General features: G+C 30.4%; 1 protein-coding gene across 1 annotated transcript; it reads right to left on the reverse strand.

Annotated features, from left to right (window-relative positions):
* Nucleotides 1–11,786: 11,786 nt before the first annotated feature.
* On the reverse strand, nt 11,787–23,179 carry LOC142319986 (uncharacterized). The gene is made up of 3 exons (XM_075357665.1): nt 23,063–23,179; nt 12,888–13,346; nt 11,787–12,083 (listed from the first exon to the last, which is right to left on the reverse strand). The coding sequence occupies exons 1-3, from the start codon at nt 23,099–23,101 to the stop codon at nt 11,787–11,789; spliced, it is 795 nt and encodes a 264-aa protein (XP_075213780.1). The 5' UTR covers nt 23,102–23,179.
* Between the last annotated feature and the right edge of the window lie 12 nt (nt 23,180–23,191).

A 23,191-nucleotide genomic window follows, 5' to 3' on the forward strand; every position in this document is an offset into this window, starting at 1 on the left:
AATCACCAAAAGGTGTATTTTTTATACATATTTTACATATGTAAAATATGTATAAAAACATACTCTTTCTTACATATGTGTAAAATTTGTATATGGTCCACAAGTTAAAACAAAAAATTAAAAAATAGATTTCCTAGGGTGTCCTTAAACTTATGAAAGGTACTGTAATAAACTGAACGCTTTTTTCACTGTCATAAAAAAAGTGAATAAGAAATGTTGCTAAGATATATTAAATTGATAGTTTAAAATTCAATATAAACGTTTTTTTAAAAATGATAACGTTCATAGTCCTGATAACTGCTATTTTTTTGATCAGTAGCTTATTTATAAAACTAAATTCAAGAAACAAAATAAATAAGACGAGAAATGCGTGCAACCAAGAAAATTAACAAAAAAGTAAAAATGTTTATAAGCAGTACAAAATTATTTAAGCAATTTTAAAATGGAGATGAAAAATTCTTAGTAATGTATTCTTAATGCAAGAAAAACATAGAACCCTTCAAGTTAACATCTTTCAATAATTATACTTGAAATAAAAATTCATATTATACAAGGTACTGCCATTCATGTCACAAGAATGAAAAATCATTTTAATTTTTAAAAGTAAATAAACTAATAATTTTTTTCACAAATATTCTGTCACTTTATTTTAAATTAATATTATTTTTTAATGAATTAGTCCATATAAAAAAAATAAATAAAGTATATTTAATCGATGGATCCTATAATAAAAATAGTAAATGCTTACACATTATATCCAAGGTTTATGAAAAAAAGTAACAGATATTTAAAAGAATTGTTAATTAATAAAAGTTACGCATAATAAATATTTTTATGAATCAATCTTCAGCACTGATGAAGTTTTACATTATAACTGATGACAATACTACTAACTAAGTCTAAAGGAATTAAGATTCTTGAAATCATATTAGTGTTGTAACACATCATTCATTTGATTTTAATGTAGTGATGCAGAGAAGTGTTTATCATAGGAAGTTTACTTGAGATGAATGATTATTCAGCTTATTCTACAGACAGATTTTATACAAGTCTCCAGCACAGTACAATGGCATAAAAAGCTAATGGGTCAATCAAGGATCATTGCAGCAGTCTTTGATTCTTACAATCATTCTATTTATTATTCATAACGGTTTTCTAAAGCACATAAAAATATACCTTACACAGATAAATTAATATTTTTTTATTAAACTGCATTGTTTAATAAGATTTAATTAATCACCATTAATTATTTTTAAAATTAGTTTACCAAACAGTAGAATAGATAGGTTTATTAAATTTTATGTTCTAAATTTTAAGCTTAAATCTTGTAATTTTCAAAGCATTATCAAAGTAAACAAATCCAATCCATTACATTATCGGGTAGCATGTTAAGTCTATTAAAGAGTGTAAAATACTCTCCTTTTCTGGATTTAAATAAACAGCTCACAAATAAATTACCTGTTCCTATTGCAGTCTTTCTTTTGTAATCACACACAATTCATGGACAACAACAATGAATTTTTCCTATTAATTCAGCTTTGCTTAAAAGCTAGCATAAGACAAGTGTATTCCTAAGATTGAAAACTAAAATTTAAAGTTCATATATTGTTCTGATAAAGTAAACACAGTATCTCTTTCTCTTTTTCTGTTTAGCTTATGGAACCACCAAAGGTATCACCAAAGGATGAATGAGGATATGCATGAATGTAAATGAATGTCAATGTAAATGAACAGTCCAGGTCAACCATTACTGAGATGTGTGATTAATTGAAACCCAACCATCAAAGAACACCAGTATTCACGATCTAGTATTCAAATCTGTATAAAAGCCTTTACTAGGATTTGAACCTTAGAACTCTCAATTTTGAAATCAGCTGATTTGCGGTGATGAGTTCACCACTAGACCAAGCCGGTATGGGATAATTATCATCAATGCTTGTTAGAATTGGTTAACTGACTGAATTGCACATAAAATTTACAAGTATCCTATCTTTAAGAATAAAATAGTGTATAAGAATTTTTACTCTCTAAGATGAACTATAAAGCTATAGTATCTTCTAACTCTCTACAACCAAAATTGTATTATTTACCAAAATTAAATTAAATCTTACAACATATAACCACCACTATAGATAAAGATAACACTCAGGTTACGTATACAAGGCTTGTCTATAATAACAGTAAACATGTAGAATTTGTTCCACCCATTTATATATATATATATATATATATATATATATATATATATATACTTTTTTTTTATGGGGTGAAAAATCTTTTCACGTTATCATCACCGCAAAACAAAAATACATAATACAAAAATCTAATAAAACAACAAAAATTAAAACAAAATAAAAACATACACTAGAAATTTAAAAACAAAATTAAAATATGAAATACAAAAGCAAAATAAAAACCATCAACTAAAACATTAAACACAAAACATACAACTACTATTACAGCTAACATAATAAAAATGTAATAATAACCTATCTTATAACTATCACAGATAAAAACTTTTCTACTCTAACAGATAACAACTTTACACATATATAAAACTAAAATAGAAATAAAATAAATTTAACAAACTCTGAGAGGAGTGTAAAAGGCTCCTCGGATAACAGAAAAAATTTTTTTTTAATGAAATCCATAATAGTAAAAAATAAAATAAAAATAAAACACTGCTAAAAAGTATGTAAAATATCAACACAAAGAAAAAAAAGCACACGGCCAAAACTTCTTTGTTATTGCCCAGGATTCAATGAATGTTCCTACAATCAGTAGGATAAAGATAATGTTTTGGAATTTGTACGGTAAAGATAAAAGAAAAGAAAAAGGTTCATAAACATTAAATAGCTGCAAATTAAAATATGTAAAAATTCAAATAATCAGAAAAATAACAAGTCAATGTTAAAGTAAAAAACCAAAAAAGTTGAATAAATAATATACACAAAGCTATTATTTTGAATTTCCACTAAATGAGGAACTTCAGACAAGAGGCAACTCAGCAGCCTGAGTCAAAATAGGCAGTAAGATATGAGAAATTTAGAAATAGGCTTCTCAACTTAAATAAGCTTTTCTGTTTATACCTGTTGTCCTGATACAAATCTTATGGTCGTATATCTCAAAACTTACTCAATGTGCAGCTACATTTTTTCACATTATTTAGCCCACCGAACTGGTCTAGTGGTTGGTTAACTTGTCATAGCAAAATCAGTTGTTCAACAGCTGATTTTCAAGTCGAAGGTTCTGAGGTTATATTCTAGTAAGAGTTAGTTGCTTTTACGCGGATTTCAATATTAGATAGTGGATACTGACATACTTTGGTATTTGGGATTCAATTAACCACACATATAAGGAATAGTTGGCCTGAGTCAACAAGATTACACCTCATTTACATGTCATATATATCATCATCTCACTGGGCCATAGAAAGAGTACTGTTCATTAGTTGACCACATTGCAACATACACGTTAGGAAATTACACAATTAAATGCTACATAGGTAGCTAAGATTCTTGATAATACTGACACTTGATTCTGATGGTGTTTGGTCTTATTCAAATTATTATAAAGAGTATTGTCAAAAGACATTCTTTTCTTTTTTGTTGTTTCTGAACTCAAAGTCACATCTTTCTGTAGTCAAATTCTTGTGCTAATTAGGTGAGTCCTTTACATAAATTTGTCACTTTGTTATGAATTTGGATGATTTCATACAGAAGGGTAATAAAATTAATTTCTTTTAAATCTTTTTTTGTCGGTTATCATTTTGCACGAAATCTTCAGAAGGGAATAAACTGAATTTTATGAAATTTTGTTTGATGATTTCTGAATTAAGGTCATTTCATGCAGATTATAACTGGTTAAAGGGACAAGAGATACGGTCACCATAGAACCCATATTCCAAAATTTTATTTTAAGAGTAAAATTACTTTTTTTGGCTAATTTTTTACATTTTATTTTTCTCGTAAGAAGTAATCTGTTGAGAACAAAGTCTTCTATAACCGGAACTACTTTCCCGGCTTTGCAAATAAAGTTATAATTAAATATTATAAATAAAATAAAATAATAGATGTTATTATAATAATGCTGGCTTTTTTATAATTTAAGATAACATTCTAATAAACAAATCCGATATTAACTGATGATCTCAATTAAATATAATTACTGTTTCAAAGCAAACAATTTTTATCTTACTATTAATTATAATGTTTATTTTTTATGGAACTAATCGATGATATAAGCATTAAATTTTTAAAAAGCCTTGCATTATATATATTACTATGATGTTTATTTGACAGTATTTCCTGTCTTTTTTTGGTGAGGTTTTGTTAAATCAATAATATTATATTACATATTTTAATTTAGTTTGTTGTGATTTTAATTGTAATTATTCGTTTATGAGGTTTCGTTGTGTTTTATGTGATATAATTAGCAATTTAAAATTATTGGTATCAGGAAACAATGCAGAATATGAAACAATACAACATAAAACTGAAGATTTAAATAAACTTAATAAAAATAGAAATTCCTCACATTTTTATTACTTAATATTAATTTAAGTATTTTACAAGCTACAATAAAATAAAAACTAATTTTTATAAAATCCAAGGAACAACTGTGTGAAAAGAAATCTGTATTAGCAAGGTAGCAATACTTTAGAACAGTGCGAAATGAATGTGTGACAAGTATCCTCTAAAGAAATCAGTTATAATGGTGGCAGGAGATTTAGAAATACATGCCTCTACTTACCAGGGATCGACGAATCCTAAGGGATAAAGTACGAAGTATGTGAGGAATACATAACACATCCAGTAAACACACTTATTTCAGCTATATTTCACATCATTACAGAAAACCAATCCACATACATGTTTCTGTACATCTCACAGGTATTGTCACTACAATTAAATACTGCTGTTTTCTCTTCTTATAACTAAACTCTCTGATATCAGTAAAAGATATTGTTTAAGGAATAAATAAACAATAATTAATTTTTTTCAACTTTCTTCAACCTCTGCTAAAATAATAGGGGCATTTAAAATATTGGTATTTATTTAGAAAGATGATGCGCATTTAAAAGTCAATAACTTTGGCATATGTTGCTTTCACTACAGTGATTGTAAATATACAAAAAAAGTCACTTTATTGTAGGTTTGGACTTATAAATATTTTAAAATCAAAAATCAAAAAATTACATATTCCGTAGCAGCTAAAGTAATGTTTTGAAATTGGACTCTTGTGTCTGATCATAAAACGTGAATATACCCCTTTTCTTAATCAAAACTTGAATAAAAAGAAATGTAAAAACTTGAATAAAAAGAAATGTAATTTGCACAAATGCTCAAATAGTTAATGGGAGTTTACTCAAGCATTCAATAACATCCTTATTGGTAATTATTTATTTTTACACAGCATGACTGTATTTGGAAACTATAAGCATATAGACAATAGAGCAATATTGTTTCTTGATATGATTCTAAGAAAGGTGACTCAATTCCTTAATTATAATAATTGGCTTGTTCGTGTAAAGTTTTCCCTGTTTGCTTTTACAAATTCGTACAACTGTGGTTTCAGCATTGAGGAAGAATGAGGAACAGAGTTCTTCTGCAACCACCTTGTCATATCTATTTTACTTGAATTGGAAATTGGTGATTTTCTCTAAAATGGCACTGTGATAGGGTGTGTTGTCCGAAATTACCACAAAATTATTGGTAAAATTTGGAATTAATATCTCTTCTAATAATATTAAACACTGAATCACTACACCATTTGTCGTGCGAAAAGGTAATATAGAGATGTAACAAAAAGTTCTCCCAGGACTTTCACAACCTATTCTACTTGTAAAAATAATGGAAAAAATTCATAAAAACTTGTTCTGAAATACTTAGTTTGCAAGCTATGGCTAAAGAAAACATTTGCTTGGATTAAGCTATTCTGGTTAAAGGACATCGTACTGAAATTTTTAGGGTGTTAATTAAGGCGCAGAATTAGTGTTTCTTATGGTTTTTGACCTGAATAATCTAATAAAATAGGTCCCAGAACTGTATCTGCAGAAGCTTTTGATAAAACCTATGGAGACATCCAATAAATTTGGGTAAAAAACCTTTTTCTTTGTTTAACACAAAATAACTTTGTTAAATGGGTAATATGCATATAACACTTTCCAACAAAACTTGTAGAGAATTTAATTCAGAATAAAATTGTGTTTTTCCCTCTGGCAATGGGAAAAAGACTGCAGTTTTTAAGTGATGTTCCTGCAATTTAGACTACCAGGTCTAAGTGGAGGACGGTCGCTGATTATATAAAGATTGTACTAAAACAGAAGAATGAAGATGAAAGAAGTATGGGTTTCTAGTATGTTAGGTTGGGTGGACAGCCTCAGCGGTGAGAGCCAGCATGCTTAGGTGCGCTGGTTTCAATGATCCGCTGAGGACCCCTTGGGGTGTGCTGTAGGGACAAGAGAGTATTATAAAAGATCCGGGGGTCACATCACGATTTGCAGGTATGTTGTGGTTCCATAGAGGACATAATAGAAAATAAAAAATCTCAAAAGAGCCACCGGTAGGCCTGACCTGACATGCCGGTATATAGCCGGTAGGCGGGGAGGGCCTATTAGAGAAACGGACACTCCCCTGGGTGGCGTAATACCATCAAGTCGGTCCGGCCCAGGGAAGTAGAGAAAAAAAAAAAAGAAAAAAAAAGACTACTAGGTAATATATTTAAAAACAGCAGGGGATACAAAAATAAATTTATTGAAGATAATAAAGTCATTTATATTAGATCATCATGAAATGTTGAAATGATACTTCCCCTTACAAAATCTGTGGGTGATTTAAAAGACAATTAAGTTACTTGCCTTTTCCTAATTTCTTGATTTTTCATCCTCTAATATATATTTTATTAAATATTTTATTTTTAAAACCTGTATCATACAAGATTTATTTAAATTTAAATAGTCATATTATTTATAATTTGATAAAGTTCTTAAAATGATAAATGTCTTTTTGATAGAATGATAACAATTGGTAAAAAAAAGACATCTTGTTTAACTTTTATGTTTGTTGGTAAAAAGTAGATATTAATTATGCCCAAATGCAACATTTGTCTCAAGTACAAAGCAGTCTTTAGAGGTACATATTCATGTTGACGTTACAGACCATTTAGTCAACTTTATTTTCATCAGGATTCCTTTTAAAAATTTGAGTGAATAAAGAAAACATCATTATTCTAGTCCAAACAAGCTAAAAACTGATTAATTTGTTGTGAAGATAAATATTTAAATATCATTATTAAAGCACATTAACCTGATGAGTTTCAATATTTTTGTGATAAACTTTGCTTCTAGAAATTTGTGCGTCATATATAAAATTTTAAAAAAATTAAAAAATAGAGTAAGATTATACCTTTAACATAGCAAAATTTAAATAAACATCTAGAAAATCTAATATCAAAATTAGTTTTAATCACATACAAAATCGGTTCACAATCTAACCAATGTTTAGTTCACTAATGATGAAATGAATTTTACTATCTGAGTGTCGAAAGATTGGCAAGTAATAAGGCAGACTTCAAAAACCCAAAGCAGATTATGAAACCAGTAAATGCACACAGACGAAACAGAAAAGAATGAAATTAGAAGGTTTATTAAATTTAAATTGGTGAAATTAATTTGTATCCTAGACCAAACTGCTAATGGAAGGAAAACAAAAATAAAGACGTTAATCAACTTAAAGAAGTTTTTTTATTTAAAATCTGATAAAAATATTGCTGTTTCGATTTAAAAAAAAAAGAAAATATAATATTAAGATTTAAAAATAATACAGATGAGATCACATTAACATTAATGAGAAAACTTTTTCTGGTTTGATTTTAGAAACTAATCAAGTTTCTCATTGGATAAATAAAAAAAATATTGGCTGATTTCTGATTCAGTCATATCTAAACTAAACTGTTTCCCAAAAATACATAAACCAGGAAAAGCAAAATGTGTTTAAAATACATCCTCCACCTTATTACTTAACAAAAAGGATATAAAAATTAATTTAATAAATTACAATGGCCACTATCTTCTCCATTTAAAATAACATTGATGTAATTAATTATTAAATAATGAGGTTTTCAAAATTGTAAAAATATTTATCTATGAAAATTTTGAAGGATTGGTTGATTGCTCAATACTTCACATCTCTTATTATCTGAGGAGTATTCCATTATAATCAACAAATTTTCAAAAATTTTATTGCATCACTATTTTTTATTTTGATGATATTTGGTATGTGACCCACCTTGCAATGGCCTAAAAGTATTTTTTTATATTTAAAATTTTTTTTTTCTTGAGTAATAAACTATTTTCTAACTTGCCAACAGGTAAAAATAGCCATTTTCGTCACTTTTTCCATGAGCACATCATACAGAGGGTTAAAAAGGAATTTTTGGAAAGAGTAAAGATGATATATATATCATCTTAGTGTATTCAACATTCATTTTGTTACAAAACAAATCTTGTAATGTTTATAAGTTATGTATACAAATTGTTGTTTTTTCAAATTTTGGGCCCAAAATAAATAATGAAGGGCTTAAGGTAACAAACCTGTTTTTTAACTTTTAACTCTTAGATACTAGTAGTACTTACAAAAAGAATTGATCTGTTAATGAGTGTCCTTCATTAAAAAAAATGGCCACCAAATCGTAAGATTTTGACAATGTCTCAATTTTGGGGTCCAAAAACCACATACGAGACAGGTGGCAAAAATCTGACATTTTTAAAGCAGTGAGTACTTCTTATGTACTTTAAAACCATATAAAATTTATTTTGTTACCAAAGGACTTGACGAATGATGAAGCCATCAAAATCGCTAAAAACACTGTTCCTTCTAATCTTGAACAATGCATCCAAAAAATTCACAGCATGTATTTTTTTCAGATAATAATGTAGACCTACTATATAAAATATTTTGATATTTCTACAATGAGATAGCTAATATTCTAGATAGTTTGTTACTTAAAGTATAACTCATACACACAAACTTATGTTTAAACACGGAAGTGAATAGACATGCATGGACATGAATGTTTGTGTAATCCTGAATGTAAACACTGTAGAAGGCTCAATTACCGTTTTGATTTCAATGTGACATGTTGCATTGTTGCTAGTGTTAATACTGTGGTTAGGTAATGTACACTTGTCTATAAAGTAATTTTATTAGTAGTGAACTTCTCTTTTATGCGATATCTTTTATTTTTAATTTTATTAATTAGAGAAATTTTTATTTTAGCTGCAGAGAAACTGGGATAAGACAAAGTGAAGTGCAATTGGTAGTTTTATAATTTATTCTAACTATTGTTATTGTAAGAACCCTTGAATTTTATAAAAACGGATTATGGAGTATTCAATTGGCATTCATACTGAAACGGTTATGTCAGAAATTGACTTACAACAATCTTCAGTATTGCATGATATTTTAGAGTTTATTTTAGAGCAAATAACATTGATATCTTTAAGAAGTGGATGTACTGAAACAAAAAATATCTGCACTTTTCATAGAACCGAATATTTAGATAAATATTTTCATATTAATTGGAAAAATTTCTCTGACCCATTTAGCTGTCACATTAAACCAGCTAAGAAATCTCTCAAGAAATATCTTTGACACTTTCAACAAACAATCCAAATTTAATTCAACTATTGGAAGAGGGCACAATATTATACCAAAGATGAATGAGGACTTTTATCAGTTCTACTCAATAAAAAAAAAAAATGGCAGAAGCACTAAGATATTATTAGTTTGTAATCAAAAAGAGCAAAATTTATTCATCACTTCCATTAGCAGGAGTAAAATAAGGAATGAATTTATTCAAAAAAATGAATTTTGAATACACTAAAATGAAGTTCCATCTTTACTCTCTCCAGAAAGACATTTTTTACCCTCTGCACGATGTAAAATAAGTATGCTACAGCTCATGGAAAAACTGACAAAAATGGCTGTTAGTGAGTTACAAATTAGTCTATAACTCAAGAAAAATTTTTTTTAAATGTAAAAAAATATTTTTTGGCCGCAAAATGGTGGGTAGTTATCATATACCAAATATCAAAACCAAAAATAGTGATGCACTGATTATTTGTTGAATTAAAATGGAATTCCCTCTGATGATAATCAATGTATTGCGAGAAAAAACAAAGAGAAAATTATAAGCAGGAAATACTCTATGTTTCCAGTATAAAATGTGTGAAATTTATAACAAATCAAACTGTTTTTGTTTATCTCGTACAATTTTCATATTCTTTTACACTTAAATGGCAAGATTTTTTCAGTTATTAGAGATACATCATATTTATTTCTTTGAAATAACCATTACCTACCCAGATACAGTTTTCTTCAAAATAAAATCAGTTAATATGCATGATACTACACAAACATGTAACAAACGTTAAACTCTTTTCAATTAGGATTTTGTGATTTCTATTGATAACTTTCACAGAGATCTCTGTTTTTTCAGAACGGATTCTTTTTTTATAATATATTGATTAATAAAAATCATAACTAAAATTTTTAAACTGTAGTTGTTTTTACTATTTCAGTCACTGAAATAAAATTAATTATTCTGATGCTATATTAAAAATTAGGAAACTATTATTTTGATAACACATTTAAACAATTTTTAAAATTGCAGCAATTTTTTTATAGCTTTGTATTTTATTATTTACAGTAATTAAATTTGTTGTTTTCATAGTTAAGGACTCCATTAATCATATTATAGTAGGTTACTTTTAGTGATATTGTATTGATTTCTTAATTATGAGTAATATTTATTTTCAATAAATTTTCAATTTTATTTTACTTTTATATTGTTTTATGCTGATATCTAAAATGTGAAATACATTATTGTTGTCTGTTTTCAAAATGTGTTAAGTAGTAATAATTTTATCAAACCTATTTAATTTTTTTATTTATGTAATATTCATGTAGTAAATTGATTTTTTTACTGTAAATTACTTTTCTAGGCATTTAAAATTCAATTCTGATGCTTTCACAAACATATTTACAAACAAATAAATGCAATAAACAAAAATCTAATTTTTCTGATCCCATTAGGAAAGAAAATAAACACATATTTATATAAAACATGCAAGTGCGTGCTAATACACACATCAATACATATATATATATATATATATATATATATATATATATATATATATGTTACTTTTCAAATAACCCCACAAAAAATTTTTGCAAAATTATACAACCTTGGTGGTCTGTTGATCTCCAAAATGAGATTTCACTATGTGGAAATAATTCACAATCTGCAATAATTAGTTAGTTAGTTTCACAAGTTGTGTGACAGGTCACTCTGTCCTATCTTCCAATTTTGACAAAAAATGCTTGACCATCACAAGATAATCAACGGCATTCATAATAACACTAACACCAGCATCGAAGAAGTAGAACCCAATCCCACCCCCAGCCCAAATTGTGCACCAGACTGTCACTTTTAGTGTATGCATGGAATGTGTGTGAACTATCCTCTGGTTTTCACTGCCATAAAATCACAATTTTGTTTATTCAAAAAGCCATTAAGGTGGAAATGAGCCTTGTCACTTAAGATAATTCTCTGTTGAAATTTATCACCCACTTCCTTATGTTCCAACACCCAATTGACAAAGTCTCTTCATTGTTGATGATCTCTAGGAAGCAGATCTTACATCATTGAATTTTGTACACAAGTAGAAGAAAATATTTTGCCAAAATTCATTGTACTGTAGCTCATGAAATATTTCATTGTTATGCTAGATGGTGTATTGATGTTTTAGAATTAACTGTTACACTCTCAATCACTGCAGTGGTGTTTTGTGTAAACTGACCAGAACACTGATGCAGACGTGGAATATCATCTTCAAGGGAATTTCTACATTCAAATTTTTTAATCAACTCTTCAACAGTTAACCAAGATGGAGCATTGTATCTACCGAAATGAGTATGTGATTTCCTCACAGTTTCTGCCAAACACTTCTCATTTTTGTTATGAGTTTTTACCACAAATAAATGTTGCTGTAACATGGCATTTCTAATAACCTCTCTCTTATTAAGACAGATCAAATATGGCAGCTTAGAATTTGGTGAGTTCAAAAATGGTGTGTATTTTAAAACACTAATTTTTACTGAGACAACTTTTACATATAAAGTATATTATAAAATAACTAGTTCTGAAGAAGCTGAAATCTCTGCAAAGGTACACAACAGTGATCACTGAAAATGCAATATGTGAAAAAAAATTAATTCTCTGTAATAATTTTTGTTTTGTCAATAATTTAATGCATGTATTAAAACTTGGGTAAATATATATGATACACGATTTAGATCCCAAACATTACTTTATCCGTAAGCTTGCTTAAAATACAGTATAAATGTGTAGAATTAACTTAGCTAACAATCTCTATGAGATTGTTACAAATGCATCATAACAATCATACAATCTCATAATATACTCTAGCACTTAAATGTTCAACAACCACTTAAGAGAATACAAACAGATGACAATCAAGAAAAACACTGTTCACAAGTGTAATAAAAAAATACATATTTTTGTATTCTTGAAACACAAGATCACTGTAAAACTGTGGAAACAAAAGTGAACTAATTTTTCAGAAATTAGATTAATACAGCAAGTACAATGAGAAATTCTAACAATGATTACAAAGGTTACAAGGTAGACTGTAAAATAATATATAAACTTAGTTCATGGATGAAGAAGACAAAAAAATTATCTGCATAGTGGCAGCCCTGTTACTGATTTATAAAAATAGTAACAAAACTCGTGGCAGTTATTCTTATCCTGCGATTTAATTATTGAGATAAAACAAATAACATAAGGTGAAAAATTACCTTGCTTTGTGAAGACTCTCCTTCAGATTCTGAACCGCTTTCTTCAACATCAGAATATGATGTTTTCAATACAAACATAGAATCTTCTCTAGATGCAAAACACTGAACACTCACACATCGTACATTATTCTCCATGAGAGTACAGTCAAAAAAGTCACGAATTTTTTTTTGCCTTAATTTTTTGGTACTTACATTTGTTACTTTACAAGTTTCTTCAAGTTCAAGGGTAGAATTTAAAACACTTTCACTTTTTCTTAACATTTCATTTTCCTCACTCATTCTGTTGTTAAAGTTATATATCGGTTTACTAACAAATAACTTCAGAAGTAAAAATGTTAAATTACAGGATAATTCCTTTTTATAAAAGTAATTTAACCATACATTAAAATTAATGTAACGACTATTAAAACAGAGATTTCTTTTAAAATTTCTTGAAGACCACTTGAAGAATGTCAAATCCTGAAAAAAAAAAGACATTAATTGCAATGTACTCTTAAAAAATGTCTTTTGTACTCCCTCCACACCTCCCTTTATAGCTGCCCACAACCCTCCACTGAAAATTAATTTCTGGGAAGCTGGAACGACCTAAGCAGGGAGAAAGTGCAATAAAACAGTGAAAATTTTAATATGTTTTGCAAAATAAAATATAAAAATGAAAGACTTTCACTCAGCAGCCATGCAAATTAGAACATTAACAAAATATATATACAAATAAGGCCCTACTCAATAATCAAAACACAATCTACAATATTATAAAATTATGTTGTGGACTTATGGTTTTACTTACTACTGAAATACTTATCAATAACATCTTCAGATTTAGAATCTGAAAGACAAAGATTAATTTTATGAAAGCATCTTTTACCTTACTAACAAATATAACATCCAGAAACAACCACTGATCACTCGGGGAATCAAAACATCAGAAACTACAGATTTATAAACAGAAGAAGCATGAGCAAAATCACTATAAATCAAATAAATAAAAAAAGATGTTTTTGAACAGTTGCTGACTACAAGTGTACTGTTGATTGCAATTACAAGTGTACTCCCTACTGTAATTCTATTTTCAGCCACAGTATTATGTAATAACCTAACCATTACCTTAATAACAACATAAAATAGCAAAAAGCTTCAAAATGACTTCTACAGTTATGTCAAGGATAACAAAAAATAAAAAACATAATAAAGATAAGGATTTCATTTTAAGTAAATTATAATATAATTTTATACCACTTGCATTTGGAAAAATTTTTTAAATACACAAACAACTCCATAATTAATTGAAACATACTACTATTTACTTTACAATTTTTATGTTTCTGAGTAATATATGAAAGACAAACAGAAAATGACTATAAAAAAAATTACTTAATATTACAAGCTAGAATTATAAAGCTGGTTGTTACATCTATAAGATCTTTAAAACAACTAGCAGATATATGAATGTATGGTTTGGACTATGTAATGTTTTAGATGTAGACAATCTATACAGCCCACAATAAAAAAAAATCTGTAATAAAAATAATAAAATTATGTTCAGTCTCTAAATAAATTTCAAAAATCAAAATTTTCTCTAGACAACACTTTTCAAACTTTTTGTCCATTTGTATTAATTATATGGGTACTTTTCAGGAAAATGCCTGTAGTTAGTTAATTGTTAGATGATGCCACAGAAAGGAGAAAATAAATAAATAAAAATTATAATCTAACTTTATATAATAAATAAATATATATATATAGGATCTCATGGTTATACAACCGTCACTATTAATATATAAACCTTCGCTCGCTAGTCAAGGTTAGCGAGTGTAAGTTAAATTTCGTTAGATTATAATATTTATAATTTCTTTATATATTTATAGTGGTAGTCGTATAACCCATGATACCCTATATATATAAAAATACATAATATAAATTTATATAATAGATAAATCTAAAAGTATAAATATAATCTAACCAAACTTAACCTATGCTCGCTAGTCGGGGTTAGCGAGCGAAGCGAGCATAGGTTAGATTATATTTATTTATTATATAATGTTAGATTATAATTTTAATTTATTTTCTCCTTTCAGTGGTGTCATCAAATAACTAACTAAACAGTGACTAACTGATTAACTAAACTACAGATCGCCTTTCTTCTGCAGGTATCTTCTTGAAAAGTACCATTGACTAAAAGCACGTTTCTACTAATCTAAATTCAAAAGTAGGATTTATCAGCCTGCAACCAATGTAAATTTTTTTTTAAATGTTTCAATTCCTCGTCAAACTTGGTATTTTTCATAGCCTATTTTTTTTTAAAAAAACCAGTTAATTACCAGAGTGAATAAACAAAACTTGTGAATATTTATGTCACTTGCATGAATTTAATCAATATAACCAAATTTACTTAAAACAACAACTGAATCGCACTCAGAATTATTGTGCTGTTGTTCCTACCATTCTGGGATGTCAACTACAGCATCCCATTCAAATAAATCTCCTCCACCATCTCCTCATATACTGGAGGATATGGTTGAAGAACCACCCGACCCTAGGGCATCGGAGTTCTTTAAAATAAAAAATTCAAAAAAGAAAAACCGAATCACGTACAACTAATTTTTATATAGTTTCCGAAATTTATTTTTTTACTTGCTTTTTACACTTATGAACATTATTCAGTGGAATGTTAGAGGTATTCGGTCCCGCATTGAAGATATTAGAGTACTGGCGCACACACATGATCCACTAATCATGTGTTTCCAGGAAACTCACCTCCTACAACATGACCGAATTACATTTAGAGGATACTTCTGCGAGAGATACGACTGCCTAGTAGACAGTAGGGAGAGTGGTGGAGTAGCGATTTTCATGAAGAATGGGGTGTCAGCTACAAGAATTCAACTAACCACTGTCATTCCTGCTATTGCAGTAAAGGTCACTATTCCCTTCAAATTGCATATCTGCAATCTGTATCTCTCACCGAACACTGTGTTCAGTGCTTTAGATGTCTCAAATCTCCTTACACAAATACCATCTCCATCGTTAATAGTAGGAGACTTCAATGCCCATCATATTTCCTGGGGCTCAACCTTCTGCTCCACTCGAGGAAATATGATAAACAGATTGAGACAAGATTTTGACCTTTGCCTACTGAATAATGGATCACACACATTTATGTCCTTATCAACTGGTGCTGTATCTAACCTTGATCTTTCCATATGCTCACCGAATGTACTCCCTCATTTTAATTGGTCGATTTGTGATGACTATCACGGCAGTGATCATAGACCAATTATTATTAGTTTCGGTGTAGACTGCGAAATTAAAAGAATGCCACGGAGATGGATTGTTGAAAAGGCAGATTGGAACGGATACTGTAAAGCATTCCAATCTCAGTATGACGATGGAGCGAACATCCTCGACCAATATTCTTCTTTTACGTCCATGATACTTAAGAATGCCAACAGATATATCCCACAAACATCGGGTAATCCTAGACGTCCTTTCGTTCCATGGTGGAACGATGAATGCAAAATTGCTATTAGGAATCGACGGCAGGCACTACGTAAATTTAATCGTAGGCCCACAACAGAACATCTAAATTTATACCGCAGGGCTAGAGCGGTGTGCCGTCGAGTATTCTTGGACGCTAAGAGGAATTCATGGACGAAATACGTGAGCACTATTTCACGCACTACTTCCACGTCTACTGTATGGAAGAAAATTCGTGCAATCTTCGGATCACCGAAACAATCTATTCTTGGTCTTATTGATGAAGGAGAACTCCTTTCATCATCCTCGGAAGTGGCAAATAGTCTAGCAAAATCTTTCCGCTCGGTGTCTCTCACCTCATCATATAATAACGATTTTCAACGGTACAAGATACAAATGGAGGTGTTGTCGTTAAACATTGGTGATTCGGTTGGTGAATTAAACACTCCATTCGTATTTAAAGAATTGTTACATGCACTTAAAAATTCACGGGACACTTCCCCTGGACCGGACAACATTCGCCTTTCCATGCTTTCACACCTTCCTAATTCGGCACTACAACAACTTTTGAATATTTTTAACGGTATATTCTCCGAACAAGTCTTCCCACCTGGCTGGTCAGAAGCATTTATTATACCAGTACTAAAACCTGGTAAAGACCAAACGAACCCCTCAAGCTATCGCCCTATTTCATTAACAAGCGTGTTGTGTAAAATAATGGAGAGAATGGTAAACCGCAGACTTACATGGTACTTGGAGAAACATGGCTTTCTATCTCCAGAACAGTGTGGTTTTCGACAAGGACGATCTTCCATTGACCATTTAGTGTCACTAGAAACAGCCATACAAAACGCTTTCCTCAATCGGCAACACCTCGTCGCTATCTTCTTTGATATAAAAAAGGCGTATGATACAGCCTGGCGACGTGGTATTCTTAACACTCTCCAAAAATGGGGAATCAAGGGCAATATGCTTGCTTTTATCCGGGGATTCATAAATCACCGAACGGCTCGTGTTCGTGTAGATGATTCGCTCTCAGATAGTGTCATCTTGGAGAATGGAGTGCCCCAAGGTAGTGTATTAAGTGCCACCTTATTTTCTGTAGCCATAAATGATATTACCAAATGTGTTCAGGCTCCTGTCTCATGCTCTCTATTCGCTGACGACTTTGCTATCTACATTGCAAGCCGTTCGGCACCTACAGCAGAGAGACTACTGCAGAACACTATATATCACCTTGAAGCTTGGTCCAGGATTACTGGTTTCACATTTTCATCCGAAAAAACAAAATGTGTAGTTTTTTCTCGGCTACGAACCCCTTCTATTCCGCAAATTTTTCTGAACGGTGAGACTATTACTATCTCTAATTACGTTAAGTTTTTAGGTTTAATTTTTGATAGTCGTCTTACTTGGGTCAAACATTTAAAAGAATTGAAAACAAAATGTTCCAAAATTTTAGATATGATGCGAGTCCTTACTAACACCAAGTGGGGAGCCGATAGATCATGTATGATACATTTTTACTATTCCTTTGTTCGCTCCCGTTTAGATTACGGTTGTGTGGCCTACTCATCAGCTCGTCAAACCGTGCTTAAAATGCTGGATAGTGTACATCATGCTTTCCTTCGGCTTGCTACAGGCGCGTTTAGATCAAGTCCTGTCGCAAGCTTACTTGTAGACTGTGGTGAACCATCACTTTGGGATAGACGAGACCAGCTCTTATTATCTTATTTTGCTCGTCTCAGAGGACAGCCAAATCACCCGGTTCTTGAGTCAGTCCTTAAAAATCCTAATCTAGGAAAGTATGAGGATCATCCACGTCGTACTGCACCTGTAGGTATCCGTACCTGGCGTCTGCTGCAGCATATAAATGTTGACACACCGTCATTCTTTCCTATGTACCCTTGCTCATATCCTCCATGGGGAATAAACCTCATAAATTTTAATTTTGACCTGACTACATGTAATAAACAATCAACACCATCTATCGTCTTTCAGCAGATGTTTCAGTGTGTTCTCTCCAAGGCGAAACCAGACGCGGTTGTATACACTGATGGATCGAAACAAAACGATACGGTTGGGTGTGCTTTTGTTGTCAATGAGAGAACTTATATGTTTGGTCTCCCCAGTATTACGAGTGTGTTTACCGCTGAACTATATGCTATAAATAAGGCTCTAAACATCATTAACCCTAAATATAGAAAAATTCTTATTTGCAGTGACTCGTGTAGTGCTCTCCAAGCCTTAAAGAACTTTTATTCCAAACATCCTATCATCATTGAAATTTACAACGCAATCGCTGAGTTGAATAATCGCAACACAGAATTAAGTTTTTGCTGGGTCCCTAGCCACGTAGGGATTCCAGGTAATGAACATGCAGATTCCGCTGCCAAAGAAGCATGTAACCAGCCTCCTTTCACCACCCGAGTTGCTACTTCTGATTTCATTAACTATGTAAAACAATTATTAAGAACAAGGTGGCAAGGTGATTGGACAGCTACTGTTGATAATAAACTCCGTCAGATTAAAGATTCTGTATTACCATGGAACTCCTCATACAGAAAACCCCGGCGTGAGGAAGTAGTACTCTGTCGATTGCGGATAGGACACACGAGAGTCACACACGAGTACCTGTTTACAAGAGGACAACCACCTCTATGCGCAAGATGCAACTGCCGCGTGACTGTGCGCCACATACTCGTGGACTGCATATGTTATGCGGCATTGCGTCGTAAATTTAAAATTCCTAGTAACATCCGTGGTATCTTGCGTGACGATAAGGAGGTTTTAAACCGCATGTTCATATTTTTACGTAGTATAGGGTTAATGCAAAAAATTTAATAAGTATGTATTCTTTAGTAATTGTATGTATTGTCCTATGTATTGTTTTGTTATCCGAGTAGGGAGCCTTTTACACTCCCTATCGGATTTTTTTGTTTTTTTTTGTATGTTTTTTAAATTCATCTGTGATATTGGTTATAAGATTTTTGTGATATTAGTTTTAAGTTTTATCTCCTTTTTTAGTTTTAAGTTTTATTTATTTTTAATGATAGTTTTTAACATAGTTTTAAGTTTTATTTATTTTTAATGTGATAGTTTTTAACATAGCTTTAAGTTTTATTTATTTTTAATGTGATAGTTTTTAACAGAGTTTTAAGTTACATATTAGTGTTTTTGTTATCCGAGAATGGGCCTTTTACACCCATTCCGGATTTTGTTTCTGTGATAGTAGTTTTAAGTTTTAATTTTATCTAAAAAACTAAAATTATTTTTATTTATTTATTTATGTATTTATTTATATTTTTATTTATTTTCCGGGCGATGATAACGTTCAACCGTTTTTCGCCCTTAAAAAAAAAAAAAAAAAAAAAAAAAATTAAGAAATGCTATAAACAGGAAGTGCAAACTGGCGAAAGAAGAGTGGATTAAAGAAAAGTGTTCAGAAGTGGAAATAGAAATGAACATTGGTAAAATAGAGCATACAGGAAAGTTAAGGAAAATTTTGGGGTACATAAATTAAAATCTAATAATGTGTTAAACAAAGATGGTACACCAATATATAATACGAAAGGTAAAGTCGATAATGGGTGGAATATATTGAAGAGTTATACGGAGGAAATGAATTAGAAAATGGTGTAATAGAGGAAGAAGAGGAAGTTGAGGAGGATGAAATGGGAGAAACAATACTGAGATCTGAATTTAAGAGAGCATTAAAAGATTTAAATGGCAGAAAGGCTCCTGGAATAGACGGAATACCTGTAGAATTACTGCGCAGTGCAGGTGAGGAAGCTATTGATAGATTATACAAACTGGTGTGTAATATTTATGAAAAAGGGGAATTTTCGTCAGACTTCAAAAAAAGTGTTATAGTCATGATACCAAAGAAAGCAGGGGCAGAAAAATGTGAAGAATACAGAACAATTAGTTTAACTAGTCATGCATCAAAAATCTTAACTAGAATTCTATACAGAAGAATTGAGAGGAAAGTGGAAGAAGTGTTAGGAAAAGACCAATTTGGTTTCAGGAAAAGTATAGGGACAAGGGAAGCAATTTTAGGCCTCAGATTAATAGTAGAAGGAAGATTAAAGAAAAACAAACCAACATACTTGGCGTTTATAGACCTAGAAAAGGCATTCAATAACGTAGACTGGAATAAAATGTTCAGCATTTTAAAAAAATTAGGGTTCAAATACAGAGATAGAAGAACAATTGCTAACATGTACAGGAACCAAACAGCAACAGTAACAATTGAAGAACATAAGAAAGAAGCCGTAATAAGAAAGGGAGTTAGACAAGGATGTTCCCTATCTCCGTTACTTTTTAATCTTTACATGGAACTAGCAGTTAATGATGTTAAAGAACAATTTAGATTTGGAGTAACAGTACAAGGTGAAAAGATAAAGATGCTACGATTTGCTGATTATATAGTAATACTAGCCGAGAGTAAAAAGGATTTAGAAGTACAATGAACGGCATAGATGAAGTCCTACGCAAGAACTATCGCATGCAAATAAACAAGAACAAAACAAAAGTAATGAAATGTAGTAGAAATAACAAAGATGGACCACTGAATGTGAAAATAGGAGGAGAAAATATTATGGAGGTAGAAGAATTTTGTTATTTGGGAAGTAGAATTACTAAAGATGGACGAAGCAAGAGCGATATAAAATGCCGAATAGCACAAGCGTAACGAGCCTTCAGTAAGAAATATTATTTGTTTACATCAAAAATTAATTTAAATGTCAGGAAAAGATTTTGAAAGTATATGTTTGGTGTGTCGCTTTATATGGAGGTGAAACTTGGACAATCGGAGTATCTGAGAAGAAAAGATAAGAAGCTTTTGAAATGTGGTGCTATAGGAGATCATTAAAAATCAGATGGGTGGATAAAGTGACAAATGAAATGACAAATGAAAATTGCGGTAAATAGATGAAGAAAGAAGCATTTGGAAAAATATAGTTAAAAGAAGAGACAGACTTATAGGCCACATACTAAGGCATCCTGGAATAGTCGCTTTAATATTGGAAGGACAGGTAGAAGGAAAAAATTGTGTAGGCAGGCCACGTTTGGAATATGTAAAACAAATTGTTAGGGATGTAAGATGTAAAGGGTATACTGAAATGAAACGACTAGCACTAGATAGGGAATCTTGGAGAGCTGCATCAAACCAGTCAAATGACTGAAGACAACAAAAAAAATTAAAAGAACTACATATACTGTGACCTTTAACATAAAAAACAAAACAAACTATTATACATAAATGAACTCTGGTCTACCTTTTAATGTCAATGAACACTTATAAGCCCTTTATAATGGTAAGAATCAACAATTACCAATCATCTCATAGGCAGGAATTTCCACACCAATAACACACTTAATATTCTAATAAATATAAACAGAGATCATACCTTAACAAATACAAACACTGTTTATTATATAAAAACACAAAACAATAAACACTAAATGAATAAACACGTTTCAAATCCATTATGCTTTTCAACCCTATTCTAAATATCTATCTTCCTAACTGAAATAAACTACTGGCAATAACATGAGGTAGTGTCAGTGTGAAAACAGCTTTGGTCAATTAGTAAAACAATTAAACATGAAAACTATCAATTTTTACACGCAATGATGGTAAAGCATTAGTAATACAGAATACTTGTAACTGGTGATGAATCCATGGCTTTGTAGGATTTTTAAACTAACTGGCAACCCTACATTACACTTGCTGTCTTGGTTTGTTCATAGATAATTTTTGTTAATAAACATTAATTGCAACACATTAGACAACAAGATTAATAACATGTAAATTAATCTTAAGTGTGAACTTTATATATGAAATTTTGAATTTAGATGCAGCATTAACATAAAAAATATATCAGATTGTTTTAACTACTAAAACCCATAATTTTAGAATTGTAACTAACTTTATTCAGTTATAAAGTTCAAAATACAAAAGTAGTATTTCTTTTGAAGGACAAATGTGTCCATGATCTTCACTGGTAAATTATTAAAAAGAGTTATACAAATCTAAAGTTGAGATAACTTCAAAAACTTGTTTAGCAGATTCTGTTGAATAATTTTTTAACAATATTCATCACAATACTATCAAATTTATAACCACACAGTGCAAAAATATCAATTTTCTAATCAGTTTTTGATATAGCATCAACTTATTTCTTAAAGGTTGGAGCAAACTAAATTTTGAGTTTTCAGAAGGCAAGAAGAATAACAGAACAACATACATTACACTACAGATGGGTATATTTCATTAATAGATTCCAAACATAATCTATTTCCATTTGAAAAAAGTCAAACGAACATTTCTTTGAATCAGACAATCGTTAACTATGCTAACGTGCAGAATAGGCCTAGGATCGAATTTTTTTACCGAAGAAAAAGGTGAAATTATTAATTTTAACACAAATTGAGGCCATTAATTTGGACTTGTAACTTTTAAGCCCAAACTCAATCCAGAAAGCAACTAGCCGACTGGACAAATAATGACTGAAAATTATTAGGCATAACTTAAGTAACTGTGCACAGCAATCACAGACCTGAAGGGAGAGATGTCTATATTTTAATAACGTTATTTAATGCAGTAAGGGGAAAAGCAAATTCATAGGGACAAAATAATGCCGCTTCTCTCCCGTCATGTTAACTGCTTCGTAAAATACTTGAAATCCATTAGTACTTACAGATACAAACGTACACTTCACAATACTAAATGAACGCATTAAAGACCACAAGATACACAAATTATAATAACAACCGGCATGGAGGTTAAACGCGTATGTTTAATAACTGAAGCACAGCAACATAAACTA

The sequence above is a fragment of the Lycorma delicatula genome, chromosome 2, assembly GCF_047948215.1.
Source record: "Lycorma delicatula isolate Av1 chromosome 2, ASM4794821v1, whole genome shotgun sequence".
In the NCBI taxonomy this organism is placed as follows: domain Eukaryota; kingdom Metazoa; phylum Arthropoda; class Insecta; order Hemiptera; family Fulgoridae; genus Lycorma; species Lycorma delicatula.